This window comes from Camponotus floridanus, unplaced genomic scaffold (genome assembly GCF_003227725.1).
Source record: "Camponotus floridanus strain SB8 unplaced genomic scaffold, Cflo_v7.5 scaffold23, whole genome shotgun sequence".
Taxonomy (NCBI): Eukaryota; Metazoa; Arthropoda; class Insecta; order Hymenoptera; family Formicidae; genus Camponotus; species Camponotus floridanus.
Genome location: NW_020229359.1, coordinates 2,138,086 through 2,156,363, shown reverse-complemented (window position 1 = coordinate 2,156,363; position 18,278 = coordinate 2,138,086). Strand labels below are relative to the sequence as shown.

At 28.7% G+C, this 18,278-nt stretch overlaps 1 protein-coding gene across 2 annotated transcripts; it reads right to left on the bottom strand.

Annotated features, from left to right (window-relative positions):
- Positions 1-65: 65 nt before the first annotated feature.
- LOC105251657 (feline leukemia virus subgroup C receptor-related protein 2) lies at positions 66-6,399 on the bottom strand. Of its 2 annotated transcripts, none has more exons than XM_025408797.1 (9): positions 6,312-6,399; positions 5,971-6,082; positions 5,176-5,397; positions 4,102-4,326; positions 2,600-2,741; positions 1,917-2,122; positions 1,605-1,708; positions 1,028-1,138; positions 66-833 (listed from the first exon to the last, which is right to left on the bottom strand). In XM_025408797.1, the coding sequence occupies exons 2-9, from the start codon at positions 6,061-6,063 to the stop codon at positions 572-574; spliced, it is 1,365 nt and encodes a 454-aa protein (XP_025264582.1). In that variant the 5' UTR covers positions 6,064-6,082; positions 6,312-6,399; the 3' UTR covers positions 66-571. The 2 variants fall into 2 exon arrangements, with proteins under 2 accessions (XP_025264582.1, XP_025264583.1); XM_025408798.1 differs by having other exon boundaries at positions 5,971-6,076; positions 6,312-6,393.
- Positions 6,400-18,278: the final 11,879 nt, after the last annotated feature.

The following is an 18,278-nucleotide window of genomic DNA, read 5'->3' as shown; positions in this document are numbered from 1 at the left end:
AATAAAGAGATTTGATTTGATTAAAATTGATTGTTACAAATATATGAAAATATAATTTTGGAACACATAAATTTTTAAAAATTTCCCTTCAGGCTTTCATAATTAATAACTCATGGTGAAATTAATTCGCTAATTTTTGACATAATTAATTAATTGTTACCATTTGTTACCAATTGTTGACCATTATTTCTAAAGACATCTTTCTAACACATTTTTTTAGATATTTCTAATTTTCAAGTTTTCTAGCACTTAGATATTAAGCGCTAAGTCAAATCTTGAAAAATAAACATCTGAGAATCTTACGAAAAATACCAATGTTTTTCTTAGCGTGGTATGCAACTAGTCTTTTTTAGAACTCCTAGTTTCGGGGAAGATATATTTTCCCTCGTTAGGTACGCGTGACTCAGAGAAACGGCGCTACTCTTGGCGCATATAGTATGTGCTCATGTGAGGAATAAATTAAGTCCCAAATGGACTATAACGACGTGTCGCGGAGAAAATTGTCGAGGCGGAAATCGCTCGTACCGAGCTGTTTGTCGACGATTGTTACATTTGACTGCTGTTTGGATTATCAAACCTTCACGTTCTGGCGTCTCAGATCGTTGGGTATTATGATCGTGAGCAAGAGGCCAATTCCAAGTCCGATGCATATCGCAATGTTTGCCCATAAATCGCCCCATTTTCCAAGCAAAAAACCGTAGAGCATCGTGAAGATGATGCTGAAGACTTGCATCACCGCGTTCAACAGACCCGCTGCCGTTCCTTCTGATTCCGGATATGTAAGCTCAGCAGCGAACTCAAAAGCAATCGATGGATAACCGTTAATGAAGAAGCTAGAAACAAATTTTAAAAAATTCTAAATTAAAGACGACGGTTATTTATCAAATGCGCGAATTTTTAAGGAAAAAACAATGAATTTTAATGAGAAAATTTTAATTTTAATAAAAGATCAAAATGTTTCTAAGAATAAAATATTTCTTCTAAAAAGTTTTTGCGAATGATATAATAAATGTAATCTAAATTTTACCCCAAGATGCCGGCCGTGATGTAGATAACATATATCCCATTGTTATCCAGTGTAACAGTAAAGATTATCATTCCTATGAAACAGCATAGATAGACTGCTAGCGTAGTCTCCCTAAAAATTTACAGATTCTCCTTGTTTTTTTAATTTTTTAATAGATTTTAATTCATATCATTCGATTTAATAATCTATTTGATGAATTATTTGAAAAATATAAGATCTTATCTCTTGATAAGATCTTATATTTTTATCTTGATAAGATAATTTTTATCATAAACTTAATTCACTGATTTGAAAAAATTCGAGATAAATTGTTAAATTACAATTATCTATCAGTTACGCGCATGGAAAAGATAATGAATTTTTTTGAGATAGAAATCTTTAACAAAATCTGTCATCAAAGTATAAAGCGTTTTATAGCAAATCAAATTAAATTGAAATCAATGTTTATGAATTAAAAAACGCATCGTGAAACTCGTAATAACATTGCTATTGTTAAAATAGTACTAATTTTGAATAAAATGATATATTGTTGAATAGTAATCATGACTCGCTCTCTTCATAGAATCTGATTACTCACTTGAACTTGTGTGTTTTATCTAATATAACACCGCATATAATACAGTTCAACAGCCCGGTGCAAGTCATCGTTAAGCCAATACGACCAATGTCCTCTTCATGTCCCTGAGAGGAAGAAAAATAGCAAATTCTATCATTTTTCAGAGAACCAAAAAAAAATAATTAAAAAAAAATAATTGAAAAAAAATAATTGAAAAAAATAAAATTGAAATACTTAACATTAATAATTCTAACTAAATTTTTGTATAAGATTAGAATCCAAAAAAAATCAAAAGAAGCGAGAATTTGTAATTTTTTGGAGGAAAATACATACCGGGAAATATTTGAGAATAACTTGATTTAACAGGGTGCTTATGGCGCTAAGGACGCCGATATTGATGCCAAAGCTGAGTAAAAGGAAAACGTAACCGATATTGGTGAGCAACCTTTTGATGGAACGAGAAAATGTCTCATTTCCGATGTTCTTCCTTTGCACAACTTGAGCACGACTAGGTGGTAAAGGCGGTGCCGACTTGAAGACTATAAATTATACTAGTTTCAATTAAGCGATAAAAGAAAATGTAATTTGACAGTAAAATTTCGAAGCTGATTAAGGGTGTTAAACTTGACGAAATATATTATTTGCTCTAAAATATATTTTTCTGACGAAAACCATTTATAAAATATAATGCCATTTAATACCATTTATACCATATATAATACCATTTATAAAATATAATGTATGATGTTTTGTAATAGAATTATCTGTAAAAAATATTTTTTATTGATTATAAAATATCTTTTTAATTATAAAATTATATAAAATGATTTCTTTTATATTCTTGTTTTTCAGCAATCTTTCTGCAACGAAAGATTCAAATCATTAAATCATCGAAATGTGGATCATATTAATTATCACTTGTCAGTAAAATATTTTTTATTAAATTTTTCAGGTTTGAAATTTTATTTTATTCGAATACAATACAATTATACGATATAAATGGAAGCTATACGTACAAAATAATATAAGAATTAGCAAGAGCGTCGTGAGACCCGCAACGATATAGAACATAAGTTGCAATCCCTTTTCGATGTTGAAAATATTGTCGCTGTTGGGCACTAACATTGGTGGAAATAAGAAACCGATAGCTACACCCAGCTGCAACACAAATTCAAGGGATAAATATCCGATAAGAAATTGTTTTCGAATTCCAGGAAAAAAATTTTGAAAGAAATATTTGCTCTGTTCAATCTTTTTCGGTTGAAGTATACATAACAATGCTTATCTTGGGGACATTCATCATATACTCGTATTTATAACAAACAAAATTAATATCGTTCATATTTTCATCATATTTTCAAGTTTACTTATCTGTTATCAAAGCGGTTACCAGAACGTTTATCTTTTCAACTGTTAAGAAACAAATCATATCTGTTTATGGGTCAATGAAGTATATTTCAAAAGAAAACGCCTCTTCTCTCAATGAAAATTATATTTGAAAAGCAAATTTATTCATTTTTTCAATAATACGAAAGAAAATGTGAATTTTATGTTTTCTAGTTAAATTATAAAAATTTTAAGAGGAAAAATAAAAAAGAGACATACTTTCTCTTACAAAATTCCTCCAGCATGTCAGAAATTCGCAACACAATTAAATATGAGAATTGAACTTATTATATGTATAGTAATAATCATGGACAATGCAAAAATTTAAAAAAAAATTTTTAATGTTTCGTTAATGCATCGTTCTTTCCGATTGAAATTATGTAAAATTAAATTGAATTATACTTCGTTGAATAAAAATGCATACAAATATACAATAAATGTGAAAGTTATTAATTTGAACAAGGGAAATGTCAAGATATCCAATTATTTCACAACAATTATTTTGCAATCTGTATAGACGAGAAAAATAATTTGAATTAATATTCATATCGCGCTCAATAAATTTATTTATGTCATCATTGAATTACATCGATTATCTATTATCATGCACTCTTGATCCGTGCAATCAGAAGTAATTTTATTACGTCGATTAACAATTGGTGTTTCTTTTTTCTCTATATAGTTAATACGTTGTAGAAAGAGAGAGATAGATATTGCATTACTCATTACATTGTAAATCTTTCATTCTTCTTACGAAGATATTTGTACAAATATAACGAAAGAGCAGAGAGAGAGATTTGTATAAAATTAAATTCTTATATTATTAAAAATATAGTAGTAATTCTTATATTATTAAAAAATAATAATTATTATTATTATAAATAATAATAATTAATATAATTTTTTTAATTATTTTGATTTTTAAATTTTTAAATTTTAAAAATACATTTTTAATATAATTAAAGACACAAAAATAAAAGTAACGTTGTAACGAATATATAATAATAAAAAAATTAATTAAAAAATATTACAAAATGTAAGTTATCAAATTTCTTCGAAACATCGTTCGTCGAATTCAAGTTCCATTCTGAAGAACATATTTTAATGATACGTACATAAGATATTTACGTACCTGATTGCCGAAGACACCGATGCTACAAGCACTACTAACTTGATCAGGCCCAAACCAAACAGCGGCCAATCGGGTTGGAACTGACAGAACGAAGATTTGACTTACTGCCACCACAGTTTGTCCGAGGAACGTGATCCAGAAGCGATCGGTAGCTATGCTGAATACTTTTATCCAGGAACCGAGAGCGTTTCCGAGCGCTCCGCAGATCATGGTGATTCTGAGGCCCTAAAATCTCCGGTAATTTAGATGTTAATAAGAGGAAATCTGCTGATACTATGCGGAATGAAAGAGTGACCGCAAAAACAGGCCAAAAATCGCCTGTTTTTTCACCCTCGAATTTAAACTTAAATTTGATGTTAAATGATAATTTATCATGAGACATTATTTCCTCTGAAAATTTTAAATTGAGCCTATTTTTTATCGCTGAGATATAAGGGGTCAAAGTTGTCATTACGCACCAACTCATTATAACCGATTTTAATCTTTCCACGCAAATGACTCGAAAGTTATAAGAAATATTGAAAAATATTTTAAACAAAAGTTGTAGATCTTGTATAAGATCATGATAAACTATCATTTAACATCAAATTTAAGTCCAAATTCGAGGGTGAAAAAACAGGCGATTTTTGCGGTCACTCTTTGTTCGATCAGCATCAACGATTACTTGAAAAGCTATCCTGTTGATGTCGCGATTGTATCCAAACTCGTTTATTCGAACGTAAAACGCTTACGTTGTTTATTCTAAATGGGAGGGAATGTCATCGTTGTTTATTCTAAATGGGAGGGAATGTCATCGTTTGATGAGAAGATAAGGTGCTATACATATACTACAAGTTCTTAATAAATTATGCAAACTTTATGTTTCCTCATGATTCGCTATTGTACCTAGAAAAATTAGACGAATCAGGAAGTTCAATTTTTTGAAATTTAATACCGCTTTTTAATAATTTAACAATCAACTAGATGAGAAGAAAAATGGCTTGTAAAGAAAATGATTGTACGATAATTTCTAAACATAGTATATAAGTATCCGATGTATTCCGTTCTACTCTATCTAATAAAATTATTACTTACGAATTTATCGAGCAGATAACTGGCGGGAAATATCAATGGTATATATGTTATCATATATGTCATGCTTGTCATGTCTATCAGAAAACTCGAGACATTGTAATAGTGCATTACAATATTCGCCATAATACTGTATTGGACCCACTGCATGGAGTTGCTCGCGCTATATAATACGAAGAGAACAAGCATCAGCCATCTTTTCTTGTAAATTTTAATCTCCAGGCCCTGTAATTAATGACATCCATTTTCGATTTTTTATATACTAATTATCTAAATATTGTTACGTATAATTTAGCGGCGTTATGAGCCTCTTGTTAACAAAAGATCAAAAATTATGAAGATATAATTATAGCTCATTATGTATTATTATATATCAAAAACAATATTAAATTATGTTGTTTTTTGTACATATTATTATAGATAAAAATGACAATGAAGCATTTTTCAGACAGTTTCATTTAAGGAAATACAGGATTATATCAAATTTTTTTCTCTATAGGATCTCGTGATATTTTTCCGAAAAAATCCACTTCTTTTTTAAAAATATGATCTTGAAAGAGAAAATAACAGGAATTTAATAGGAAAATTTTAATTGCATGTATCGCATAAATTAAAATTTAATAATCTAAGATGTAAATAATTAATAGCTCACTGAAATAAAAGCTAAGTATATCACGTCAACTCGAAGCGAAGACTCTTTCATTAATTTTCCTTTTTTCTTTGTTTGTTCTCAATTTCCTTTGTTTGTTCTAAATTGTCTTTGTTTGTTTGAATTTATTCGATAACAGAATTATTCACCTGTGTCGGCTGCATACCACCTTCAATGGTCTTTATATAATCGCCAGAAGCTTTTCCCATTTTTTCAGATATTTGTGTTTGTTCTGACTCCATGATAGAATAAAAACTGAAACTTTTATTTTTTATTTTATCGATATGAAAGTAATTTTAATGAATTGTTGAGATTTTCGCGAATAAAATGATATCAAACACGACATAAATCGGATAATTTTTAATTAGTCTGATAATAAAAAAATTTTGATTATATATATTTAACTACATTTATCCGATTGATACCGTGTTTGATATTATTTTAAAAATTTTGCAAAATTTTCATTATTCCATTAAAATTACTCGCATACCTTTATAAATATATTTTAAAATGATTAACTTATTTGTTTGTCACAATTTGTCATCGGCTGCTTGCCCGCGGCAGACTTGATAACGAGATGAACATGACAGAATATAAGTACGTGAAGAGCGAGTGAACAATAACAGAAGCGAGCGAGAGAGAAATAGTATGCCAAGCTGCAAGAAAGACTCGATTTTCGAGTCTTTGTTGCTCGTTCTATTCCTATCTCGCTCGCTCTTACTGCCATTTCGCTCCCTCTTATTACCTTCTCGCTTGATCACACTCCCGCGTACATTATATATATATATATATATATATATATATATATATATATATATATATATATTCCGTGCTATGCACGAAATATCCGTAACACGAATTCTGTAACGTAAGGTGTTTTACAATTAAACATTTTATAATTAATTTTTATAATTATATTTATAATTATCCAATATTTCCAATAAAAATAAATAAAAATTAAATAAAACATAAATAATTAATTCTACTTGCGCTTTCCCACATTATTATTGTTTTTTTAAATCGATTGTTAAGAGAGAAAGAGAGAGCGAGAAAAAGTGAAAGAGAGGGAAAAAAAGAGAGAGAGAGAGAGAGAGAGAAAGAGAGATCATACAAAACTTATTAAAAATTACATAAATTATATAATTCAATATACATAAGCGTCTTGCTATATAGCACTGGTGCTACCGCCATTTTGTTCACATAGCACGGAGCAGAACCAGAAATTGTGCAACTTATATGTTACCCTCTGAGAACATTCGTGCGCCACGACTTCGTAGTTTAGGTGCACGTTTTTATGGTCCACAGAGGGCGTATCGCTTTCAAAAACAGAGAGAAGACTGAGAGGTCATGGCCCGCTTTTATTTTTTTTTTTTTTTTTTTTTTTTTATTGAGCAAAAGGCAAGCTTTGGCGGAACGCCATACAGCTAAATACATGTAAGATATATCGTCTGTTGGTAAAAATTATCCCTAGATAAGCATATTGGAGTCGTATGTTGGACTATTTGAGTATTATCGTAACTTATATAATTAAAACTAGGCCCGCTTTTAGGTGATCCCTGAAAGCGATACGCCCTCTGTTAATCTAAAAAACGTGGACATGAACTACAAAGCCAAAGTCCACGAAAGTTCTCAGAGGGTAACATATATGTGCACAATTTCTGATTCTGTTCCGTGCTATGTAAAAAATGTCTGTAGTACACGAAATGCCATCAGTGCTGTATAGCAAAACGCATATGTATATAAATATAAATAAATTTTTAATTTTAAGTTTTTAAATAAATTTTGTGGTCCTCTCTCTCTCCCTCTCTCTCTCTCTCTCTCTACATATACACAAATAAACACACACACATATAATATATATATATATATATATATATATATTATATTATATATGTATATATAGTATGACGCTACAACTTTATTCTGAAATATTTGCGTTATGTTTAGAAATATATATATATATATATTATATATATATATATATATTCAATTTAAAACATTACATGAAATACACGCGCTGGAATTACATATATATATATATTCTATGTGTACATAAATACAGATATTATCTCTTTTCGAAAGATATGTTAACATTGAAAAATTTAAATATAATATATATTTAATTAATTGATTCATATCTATTTATGTCGTATCACAAAGTAAGAAGTTAAAATTTGACTTCAATCCCGAAAAATACTGTGATCTTCCAATGTAATGTTCAAAGATAAAATAAATATTTTTCTATACATTCAATGTCATATTTATATATTTTTATTTACAAAAAAACAAAATGTCTGTTGTGGAATAAAAACCTTTTTAACCGTATTTCTATAAATCTTTTTAATTAGCAGTAAAATGATATTTATCAATCATTTTTTTAAATTATTTAAAAATGTAATTATTAATACATATATAGAATTTGTTAAAGTAATCACTGATTCTGCTGAAGCTTTTATAATTAAGATTCGAAAAATATAGATGTTGCAAAATATTTTAAATATCTCTTCTTTATATAAAATATAAAGAATTTATATGTTCTATTCTAATATAGTCAACATTATTTATATACTTTTATTATAATTTTCTTACCAGCATAATATTTTTATGCTTAATATTTTATATAATATAATGTACTAAATTATAAAATTTAATATAATTACAAAATAGTATTATTATTAATAAATAGATTGCACACTGTCTTTTAGTTTCTAATTATTTTCAATCATTATCCATTTCTATCCAATATATTCTGTTCTTCGAGTTCTTGGATTATTATGGTTTATTATATTCTTTTGTGTTAAAATTATAAAAATTATCATTTGTCATGCCTATTCCTTCCTATGGAGTCCATCGAAATACTTTCTATGGACATTTGTTCTCAGGTATAGATATTCAAATCACTGTAGTTGCCTTTTTCTCGATTATTGTCCCTTTTTCTTTCATTTTATTTAAAAATATTAATATAATTAATATAACAAATATTTATATAATTTTGGTATTTCTCTTAGTCTGACACTTCCCATTCGACTTGTCCGGCATAGATGACTCTAACAACTACGATTGGTATTCATAACTCACTTTTATATTTAAGATCATACTTAAAATTATCTTAAATAAAAGAAAAATCTATACGAATATCGGTGTATGTTACCGCCGGATATAGCTCTCAGGCTCATTAAAATACTCAAACCTCCTCAGCCGGCAAATGCCTTCCTTAAGATGGAGATATCATCGAGAAGGCAAAATTTTTCATTTTCTTTCAATACAGAATTTAATACAAAAAGTTAATGTAAAATATAATATTATATAATTTGAAATGTAATACAAAATAAATTAACAATCCTTTTTTTTTTTACGTGGGGAAAAAAAAACTCTCTTAGAAAACACTCAAAAAATATTGATCCCTTAAAAATTCTAAATATTAATAATATAATTATTGAAATATTTATTAATTTGTTTTCCCTAATATTATTTAAACCTACATTTCCTGATTCTTTCTCAAAGATACATAATATAAAATCAGCTAAATTAATCACATAATAGCCTTAACAATCCTTTACTTTTTGAAAAGAAAATTAAAAAATCTTAATGATCACCTAATAGCCCTAACAATCTCATTTCTCGATTAAGTGAAATTATTCGAGGAAAGCCTATCTCTAATCACGTATATTTTAATTACGTGCCCTAATTACATTCTCTAACCGCATGCCCTAACCGCGTGAATAAATGTCGATATTACGTACTATTGTACGTAAAGCTTTTCTTCAGGCCAATTGAACTTACTTTCGTTGATCCTGGCCACTTTCTCGCTCGATCTCTAATCAGAGATCGAAAAAGGAGATAAACACTCCTTCTTTTGCCGATTAATTACCGGCAAATAAGCGTAAATATTTCACGCTCATCGTAACGATCGCTCGATTTTACGATCGTTTCTTAAATATTTGAATATAACTTTATTTTAACTCAAATAAAGCCAAATTACTACAAATTTCTATATACTATATGTTCTAATAAAATATAAAATTCATGTATGTGTATAACTTTTATGATATTACAAACTATTTAATTAATTAATCGTTTGGCTTTATTTTAAGTTAAAGTAAAATTTAAAAACAATATCTACAAACAAATTTTACAATGGATGAGCTATGATATAAGAAATTAGAATAAAATAAGTGCGCGTTATAAGAATAAAATAGTATCAAAAATTGATAAAATTGTTAAAATTATTAATGCGTGCTCTTGATTTAATAAACTAGTCAAGTCTTTACAAAAAAAATTTCTTTTCTTGATTCTCTTTTTTAAATTAATACTTCAATATATTTTCGCAATAGATGTAAAGCATTTCGAAAGAATTTATTAAAAGTTATTTAATTTAATCTATCCTAGCTCATCCATTTTAAGGCAACGGACTTACTCTACAATTCACAATCTACAATCTACAATCTACAATCTACAATCTACAATCTACAATCTACAATCTACATCTACAATCTCTACGAATCCGTTACCTTAAAGTTAAATAAAAGTTTTTCTCACTCACCGACACTAATGCGCAACAGCGGAGTTATTGTTATCGAAGCTAGTTGTCTGTAACATACAAATATAAAATTCATTTATATTAATGCTCACAAAACGCAATCAATATTTCAAAAAATTTTTATCGCGCGGAATTTTATATCCGATGTGTAAAATAATAAGCAGAGATAAACACGTGTGGACAATTTTATAAAATTTTAAAACTGTTTTTTAAGAAAGTTTTTTAAAAAGTTTTATATAACTTTTATAAAAATCTTTCTCTCTAATTTTCTCTTTAATTCATTTAAATAATAAGATCGAATTATTATGTGTACGATTTATAACAATTGATATACAAATAATAAATATTCACCATCAGGTTGCTCCGCCGATGCAAGATGCCTCTCCCAGGCCTCCTCCTCCTCTCATGTTGTTGACGCGCGATACTTTCAACGGCACTCCCGCACTCACGAGCGATATTTTTATATCGCTATTTTCGTTATTTTACGCGCGATACTAAACGGCACTCCCGCACTACTTCGGTATTCGGATTAAAAATTTGGTCGCGCGATGTATATATTTAATATATATATACTTTGTCCGACACTCCCGGTTTCGGTACGAGCGAAAATCTCATTTCATTTACGAGACTTAACTTTGAGCCAACAGGTCGGGAGTGCAACGATACAACGAGCAAAGATTAGGCCCGAACCGGAAAGAAGACGAAACGATTGAGGAATAGAGGAAAATAAAGTTCACCAGCTCTTTTTCGCGCATAATTATCCTATCTCGTATCGAACCTGGACCCGCTAAGCATGATTTCAGGTGCCCCGGCACGAAGTTGCAATCAGGATATGGCTACACCTGGCTGGTAGACGGCAAAAGAAGAGGATACCCACATTTTTTAAATGCTAACATTCAGCAATTTAAAAAATGGGGAGGCAACCCCTTTTATCGAGCAAAAATCATGCTTAGGGGAATCCACTCGACTCCTCGACAGGGTTAACACACGCAGTGCGTGTGGCTGTAGGGTAGACGAGCAAAGAGAAGGGACCCATTGACGACCATTCCGAGCAATCGATCGAGTTCTAACTAATTCGGGCCGAATCATTTGACGAAGTACGAAGCACGAAGCGCGAGTGTGCGTTGCATAACAACGTGTGCAAACTCGAAACATCCCAGTTAGTTGGCATCGGAAGTAGAGACTCGTGACAATAAATGAAATTGGGATTTTATATGAAAAAGTCCGCGAAAACGCGACGACGCGAGAATACTACAACGCGAAAACGCGGTAACGAAACGCTTGCCGTCCGCGGCACGTTGACGGCACCGACGACGCGAAAGGGTACTTAGCTTCCCTTTCAAGCACCTTAAGATTTATCATAAATAGAAAAATTTAAGATAAATCTCAAGACACCATCCAAGTACTAAGCCCTCCCACCACGACAAGGTGTACCACATGGGAGGGTTATATTATATATAATTTTATATATAATATAATATATACAATTGCAGCATTTATTTTGCAATATAGTATATAAATTTAAATTTGCATAACAAGACCGTAAAACAAAATCATTAAGGCAGTACTGTTTATATCGGATACTATATTGTTGTTAATTCAATGTTGAAATATTTTAACATATTAATGTATTTCATATATCTAACGTATTATTGTATCGTAAGATTAAAAGATTAAAATAATTACATGTTATGATACATAACTTGTTTAATTAATAAGGATTTAATTAACAAGGAGAATTTTTAAAGTATTGATCGAAATATAGTTAATTCTAATATTGTTAAAGAAATATTTTAATAAGCATTAATGATCGATATTATAACATAATTAATTTTTTATCCCCTTTTACGTATCCCATGTTTCAATTTTTATTTCCAGTAATGAATGATTGCGATTCGATAAAGATCGTTGCGGTACTGTTTCATATCGCTAATTAATTTTCAATTAATTACTTTTTGTTAATATTTGTAGCAAATTATGTTTTGATATTAATCGTAATCGTGTTTAGTAAAAAAATTACATTATACGAAGCGTTTCTTACCACTACTTTATTACTCGAGAGTCACCGTGCGAATAATTACAAAGCGGCATTGTATAACGCGCTACTGTTTACATTTTATATTGCCAAAGTCGAACGACGTGTTAACGATAATTTGTTGCCGAAATATTTTAAAATATAAAATATAACTATATTATAAAATATACATTAACGTGGAATATTAAATTATGAAAGTATTTTAATTTATTGATTAAAATTGATAATTTATTAAACAATTCACGGAGCCTTTCGTTATGCTAATTATTTGCATCTATAATTCGATCCCTTTACTTCGTGTTTTCTCACAATTCCTCCTCGCCCAAATTATATTTAGATTGTCAGGTAATATGGATAAAATAAAAAGATCATTGGAAATAATGTAATCAACCAAAACTAGCCAGAATTTTTGTTTATTAATTACAACGTTTCGACCAGATGATTGTGGTCCTTTTCAAGTATGAACTCGAAACGTTGTAATTAATAAACAAAAAAATTCTGGCTAGTTTTGGTCGATTACATTATTTCCAATAATCCTTTGATTAATTGATTAGCGACATTAAAATAATTTAGGGATAAAATATATCTGAGATTCCAAGTATTAAAATAATAATTGTTATCCGTGAAGATCGCAACAATCAAACGATTTAATATTTTGGATGATTATTCATTCGATTCTCGATTAGATTGTATATTGTTTAATTAATAAAAATTGAGAAAATTTAAAGCATTGGTCGAAATATAGTTAATTCTAGCATTGTTAAAGAAATATTATAAACATCAATGATGATATCATAACATAATTAATTCTTTTATCCTCTTTTATGTATTCCCTGTTTCAATTCTTAATCGCAATAATGAATGATTACGATATTCGATAAAGATTTATTATTCCCATACAGTTTCATGTCGTTAATTAATTTTTAATTAATTAATTTTGTTAATATTTATAGCAAATTATGTTCCGATACTAATCGTAATCGTGTTTAGTAAAAAAATTACAGTATACGAAACGTTTCTCACCACTACTTTATTACTCCAGAGTCACCGTGCGAATGGTAACAAAGCGGTAACGTATAGAGCTCTATTGTTTATAATTTATATTGCCAAAGTCGAACGCCGTGTTTTCGATAATTCGCTGCCGAATATTTATATATTATAAAATATACATTAACGTGGAATATTAAATTATACAAATATTTTAATTTATTGATTAAAATTCGTTATTGATTAAACAATTTATCACGGAGCTTTTCGTTATGCTAATTATTTGCATCTATAATTCGATTGTTTTATCTCGTGTTCTCTCAACAATCCAAATTATATATAGATTGTCAAAACTGATAAAGTGACACGTATGAAATATATTTGTGACTCTAATATTAAAATAATAATTATTGTCGGTAAAGATCGCAATTATCGAAGTGATTATTTAATATCTTGGATTCCTATCATTTAATCGATTCTCGATTCAATTGTATATTGTTTAATTAATAAGGATTGAGAAAATTTAAAGCATTGGTCGAAATATAGTTAATTCCAGTATTGTTAAAGAAATATTATAAGCATCAGTGATGGATATCATAACATAATTAATTCTTTTATTCTCCTTTATGTATTACCTGTTTCAATTCTTAATCGCAATAATGAATGATTGCGATTCGATAATGTTTTATTGTTGCGATACAGTTTCATGTCGTTAATTAATTTTTATTAATTAATTTTGTTAATATTTATAGCAAATTATGTTCCGATACTAATCGTAATCGTGTTTAGTAAAAAAATTACAGTATACGAAACGTTTCTCACCACTACTTTATTACTCTAGAGTCACCGTGCGAATGATGACAAAGCGGTAACGTATAGAGCGCTGCTGTTTATATTTTATATTGCCAAAGTCGAACGCCGCGTTATCGATAATTTGTTGTCGAAATATTTTTATATTTTATATATTATAAAATATACATTAACGCGAAATATTAAATTATGGAATTATTTTAATTTCTTGATTAAAATTCATTATTTATTAAACAATTTATCACGGATCTTTTCGTTATGTTTCATTATTTGCATCTATAATTCGATTGTTTTACTTCGTGTTTTCTCACTATCCAAATTATATTTAGATTGTCAAGAACGATAAAGTTGACACGTATGAAATATATTTGTGACTCTAAGTATTAAAATAATTATTATATCGTAATCCTATAATTTAATCGAAAATCGATTAAATGATAGAAATTCAAGATATTATTAAATAATCACTTTGATGATTGCGATCTTCACGGACAAGAATTATTATTTTAATACTTAGAGTCACAAATATATTTCATCCGTACCACTTTATCGTTCTTGACAATCTAAATATAATTTGGATTGTGAGAGAACACGAAATAAAACAATCGAATTATAGATGCAAATAATTAACATAACGAAAAGATCCGTGATAAATTGTTTAATAAATAATGCGCGCTACTGTTTATATTTTATATTGCCAAAGTCGAACGCTGCGTTGTCGATAATTACGTGACATTTATTATTAATAATAGATATGCAACAATAGAATTTAATAAGTTTTATATAACGTAAATAATCGTGAAAGAAGAAAAGAATCATTAATAAAATTATTGATCGTTTGTTCGATGTAAAAGAAAGTATTGGGATTACTGGCGCATTTTGTGTAAATTATCAAAGGAAATTTCAAAATGAATAGAATAAACTTCGAAATCAACAATTAAGTTACTAAATAAATTGCGATTTAAAATTCGCGAGAAAACGCGACGAATAAATAAATCGACAATAATCGGAATATTCGATTGCAGATGCGCGAGTTAATAATAAATTTATAAAAAATTAATATGTGTATAACACTTTCATATTACAAGTTATTTCATTATAATAATAATCATTTGGTTTACATTAAGTTTAAAAACAATATCTACAATAAATTCTATAATGGACGAGTTATAAGAAATTAGAATAAGATAAGTGAATAAGATAAGTGATAAGATAAATATATGTTATAAGAATAAATTAGCATCAGATGTAATTGATACAATTTTTAATGTTCTTTTCAATAAATTAGATAAAATTACAAGAATGATCTTTTCTCGATTTCTTTCTTTATGATTAATATACTGTAATATTTTCGCGATCTGCAATACATTTCAAACGAATTTATTAAAAGTTATTTAATCTATCCTACTCATCCATTTTAAGGCAACAGATTTATCTACAATCTCTACCGTTACCTTAAAATTAAATAAAAGTTTTTATACTCACCATGGAATTGATGTGCACAGCGGAGTTATCGTTATTATGTTGTCGTTAAAACTACGTCTGAAACATACAAATATAAAATTCATTTATAACAAGGCTGCGGTATTTCATATCCGGTGTGTAAAATAATAAGCAGATATAAACACTATGGGAAGATTTTATAAATTTTAAAATTATTTTTTAAATAGAAATTTTCATATTTATAAAAATCTTTCTCTCTAATTTCCTCTTTAATTCCTTTAAATTATAAGAACGAATTATTATGCGTACGATTTATAACAATTGATATACAAATAATAAATATTCACCATCAGTTGCTTCGCCGATGCAAGATGCCTCTACCAGGCCTTCTCCTCCTCTCATGTTGTTGGCGCGCGATATTTGACGACATTCCCGCATTCCGAACGATATTTTTATATCGCTATTTTCGTTATTTTACGCGCGATACTGAACGGCACTCCCGCACAATTTCGATTAAAATTTTATATTTGATCGCGCGATGTATATACTTAATATGTATATACCTTTAACGGCACTCCCTAATATGTATATACCTAACGCGACGCGTTGACGAAGCGCTTGCCGTCCGCGGCACGTTGACGGCACCGACGACGCGAAAGGATACTTGGCTTCCCATTCAGGCACCTTAAGATTTATCATAAATTGGAAAATTTAAGATAAATCTCAAGGCACCATCCAGGTACTAAGCCCTCCCACCGCGACAAGGTGTACCCCATGGGAGGGTTATATAATAATTTTTAATATAATAATATTTATATTAATATATAATATATATATATTTGGAATTTATTTTGTATATAGTATATAAACTTAAATTTACATAACAAGACGTAAAACAAAATCACTAGGTGATACTGTTTATGTTGGATTTATGTTGTTGTTTATTGTTGAAATATTTTAACATATTAATCTCATATCAACGTATTAATGTATCGTAAGATTAAAGATTAAAGTAATTACATGTTGTCATACATAACTATTGTTTAATTAACAAAAATTTAATTAATAAAAAGAATATTTAAAGCATTGATCAAAATGTAGTTAATTCTAATATTATTAAAGAAATATTATAATAAGCATCAATGATCGATATCATAATATAATTAATTCTCTTATCCCCTTTTACGTATCCATGTTTTCAATTTTGATCGAAGTAATGAATAATTGCGAATAAAGAATCGTTTTCATGTCGCTAATTTAATTTCTAGTTAATTAATTTTTATTAAAATTTATAGTAAATTATTTTCGATACTAATCCTAATCGTGTTTAGCAAAAAAATTACAATATACGAAGCGTTTCTCACCACAACTATATTACTCGAGATCACTGTGCGAATGATGACAAANTTAATTTGTTTTCCCCTAATATTATTTAAAACCCTACTTTCCTGATTCTTTCTCAAACGATACATTAATATAAAATCAGCTAAATTAATCACATTAATAGCCTTACACATCCTTTACTTTTTGAAAAGAAATTAAAAAAATTCTTAATATTCACCTAATTAGCCCTAAACCAAATCTCTTTCCGCATTAAGTGAAATTATTCGAGGAAAGCCTATCTCTAATCACGTATTATTAATTACGTGCCTAATTACATTCTCTAACCGCATGCCCTAACGCGTGAATAAATGTCGATATACGTACTATTGTACGTAAAGCTTTTTCTTCAGCCAATTGACTTACTTTCCGTTGATTCCTGGCCACTCTCGCCTCGATCTCTAATCAGCAGATTCGAAAAAGGGAGATGAAACCACTTTCCTTCTTTGCCGATTTAATTACCGGCAAAATAGCGTAAATATTTCACGCTCATCGTAACAAGATCGCTCGATTTTACGATCGTTTCTTAATAATTTGAACTATAACTTTATTTAACTCAAATAAAGCCAATTACTACAAATTTCTATCATACTATATGTTCTCAATAAAATATTAAAATTCATTGTATGTGTATAACTTTTATTTGATATTACAAAACTATTTTAATTAATTATCGTTGCCTTTTATTTAAGTTAAAGTAAAATTTAAAAACAATATCTACAACAAAATATTTACAATGGAGTGAGCATGGAATATTAAGAAATAAGAATTAAAATAAGTGCGCGTTATAAAGAATAAAAATAGTAATCAAAAATTGATAAATTGTAAAAATTATTAATTGCGTGCTCTTGACTTTTTAATAACACTAGTTCAAGTCTTTACAAAAAAATTGTTCATTTTCTTGATTCTCTTTTTTAATTAATACTTAAGATATATTTTCGCATAGATGTAAAGCATTTCGGAAAGAATTTATTAAAAGTGGGGTTATTTAATTTAAATCTATCCCTAGCTCATCCATTTTAAGCGCAACGGACTTACTCTACAATTCAACAATCTACAATCTACAATCTACAATCTACAATCTACAATTCTACATCTCATCTACAATCCTACGAATCCGTTAACCTTAAAGTAAATAAAAGTTTTTCTCACTCACCGACACTAATGACGCAACAGCGGAGTTATTTGTTATCGAAGCTAGTTGTCTTGTAACATACAATATAAAATTCATTATCATAATTCTCACAAACTGCAATCAATAT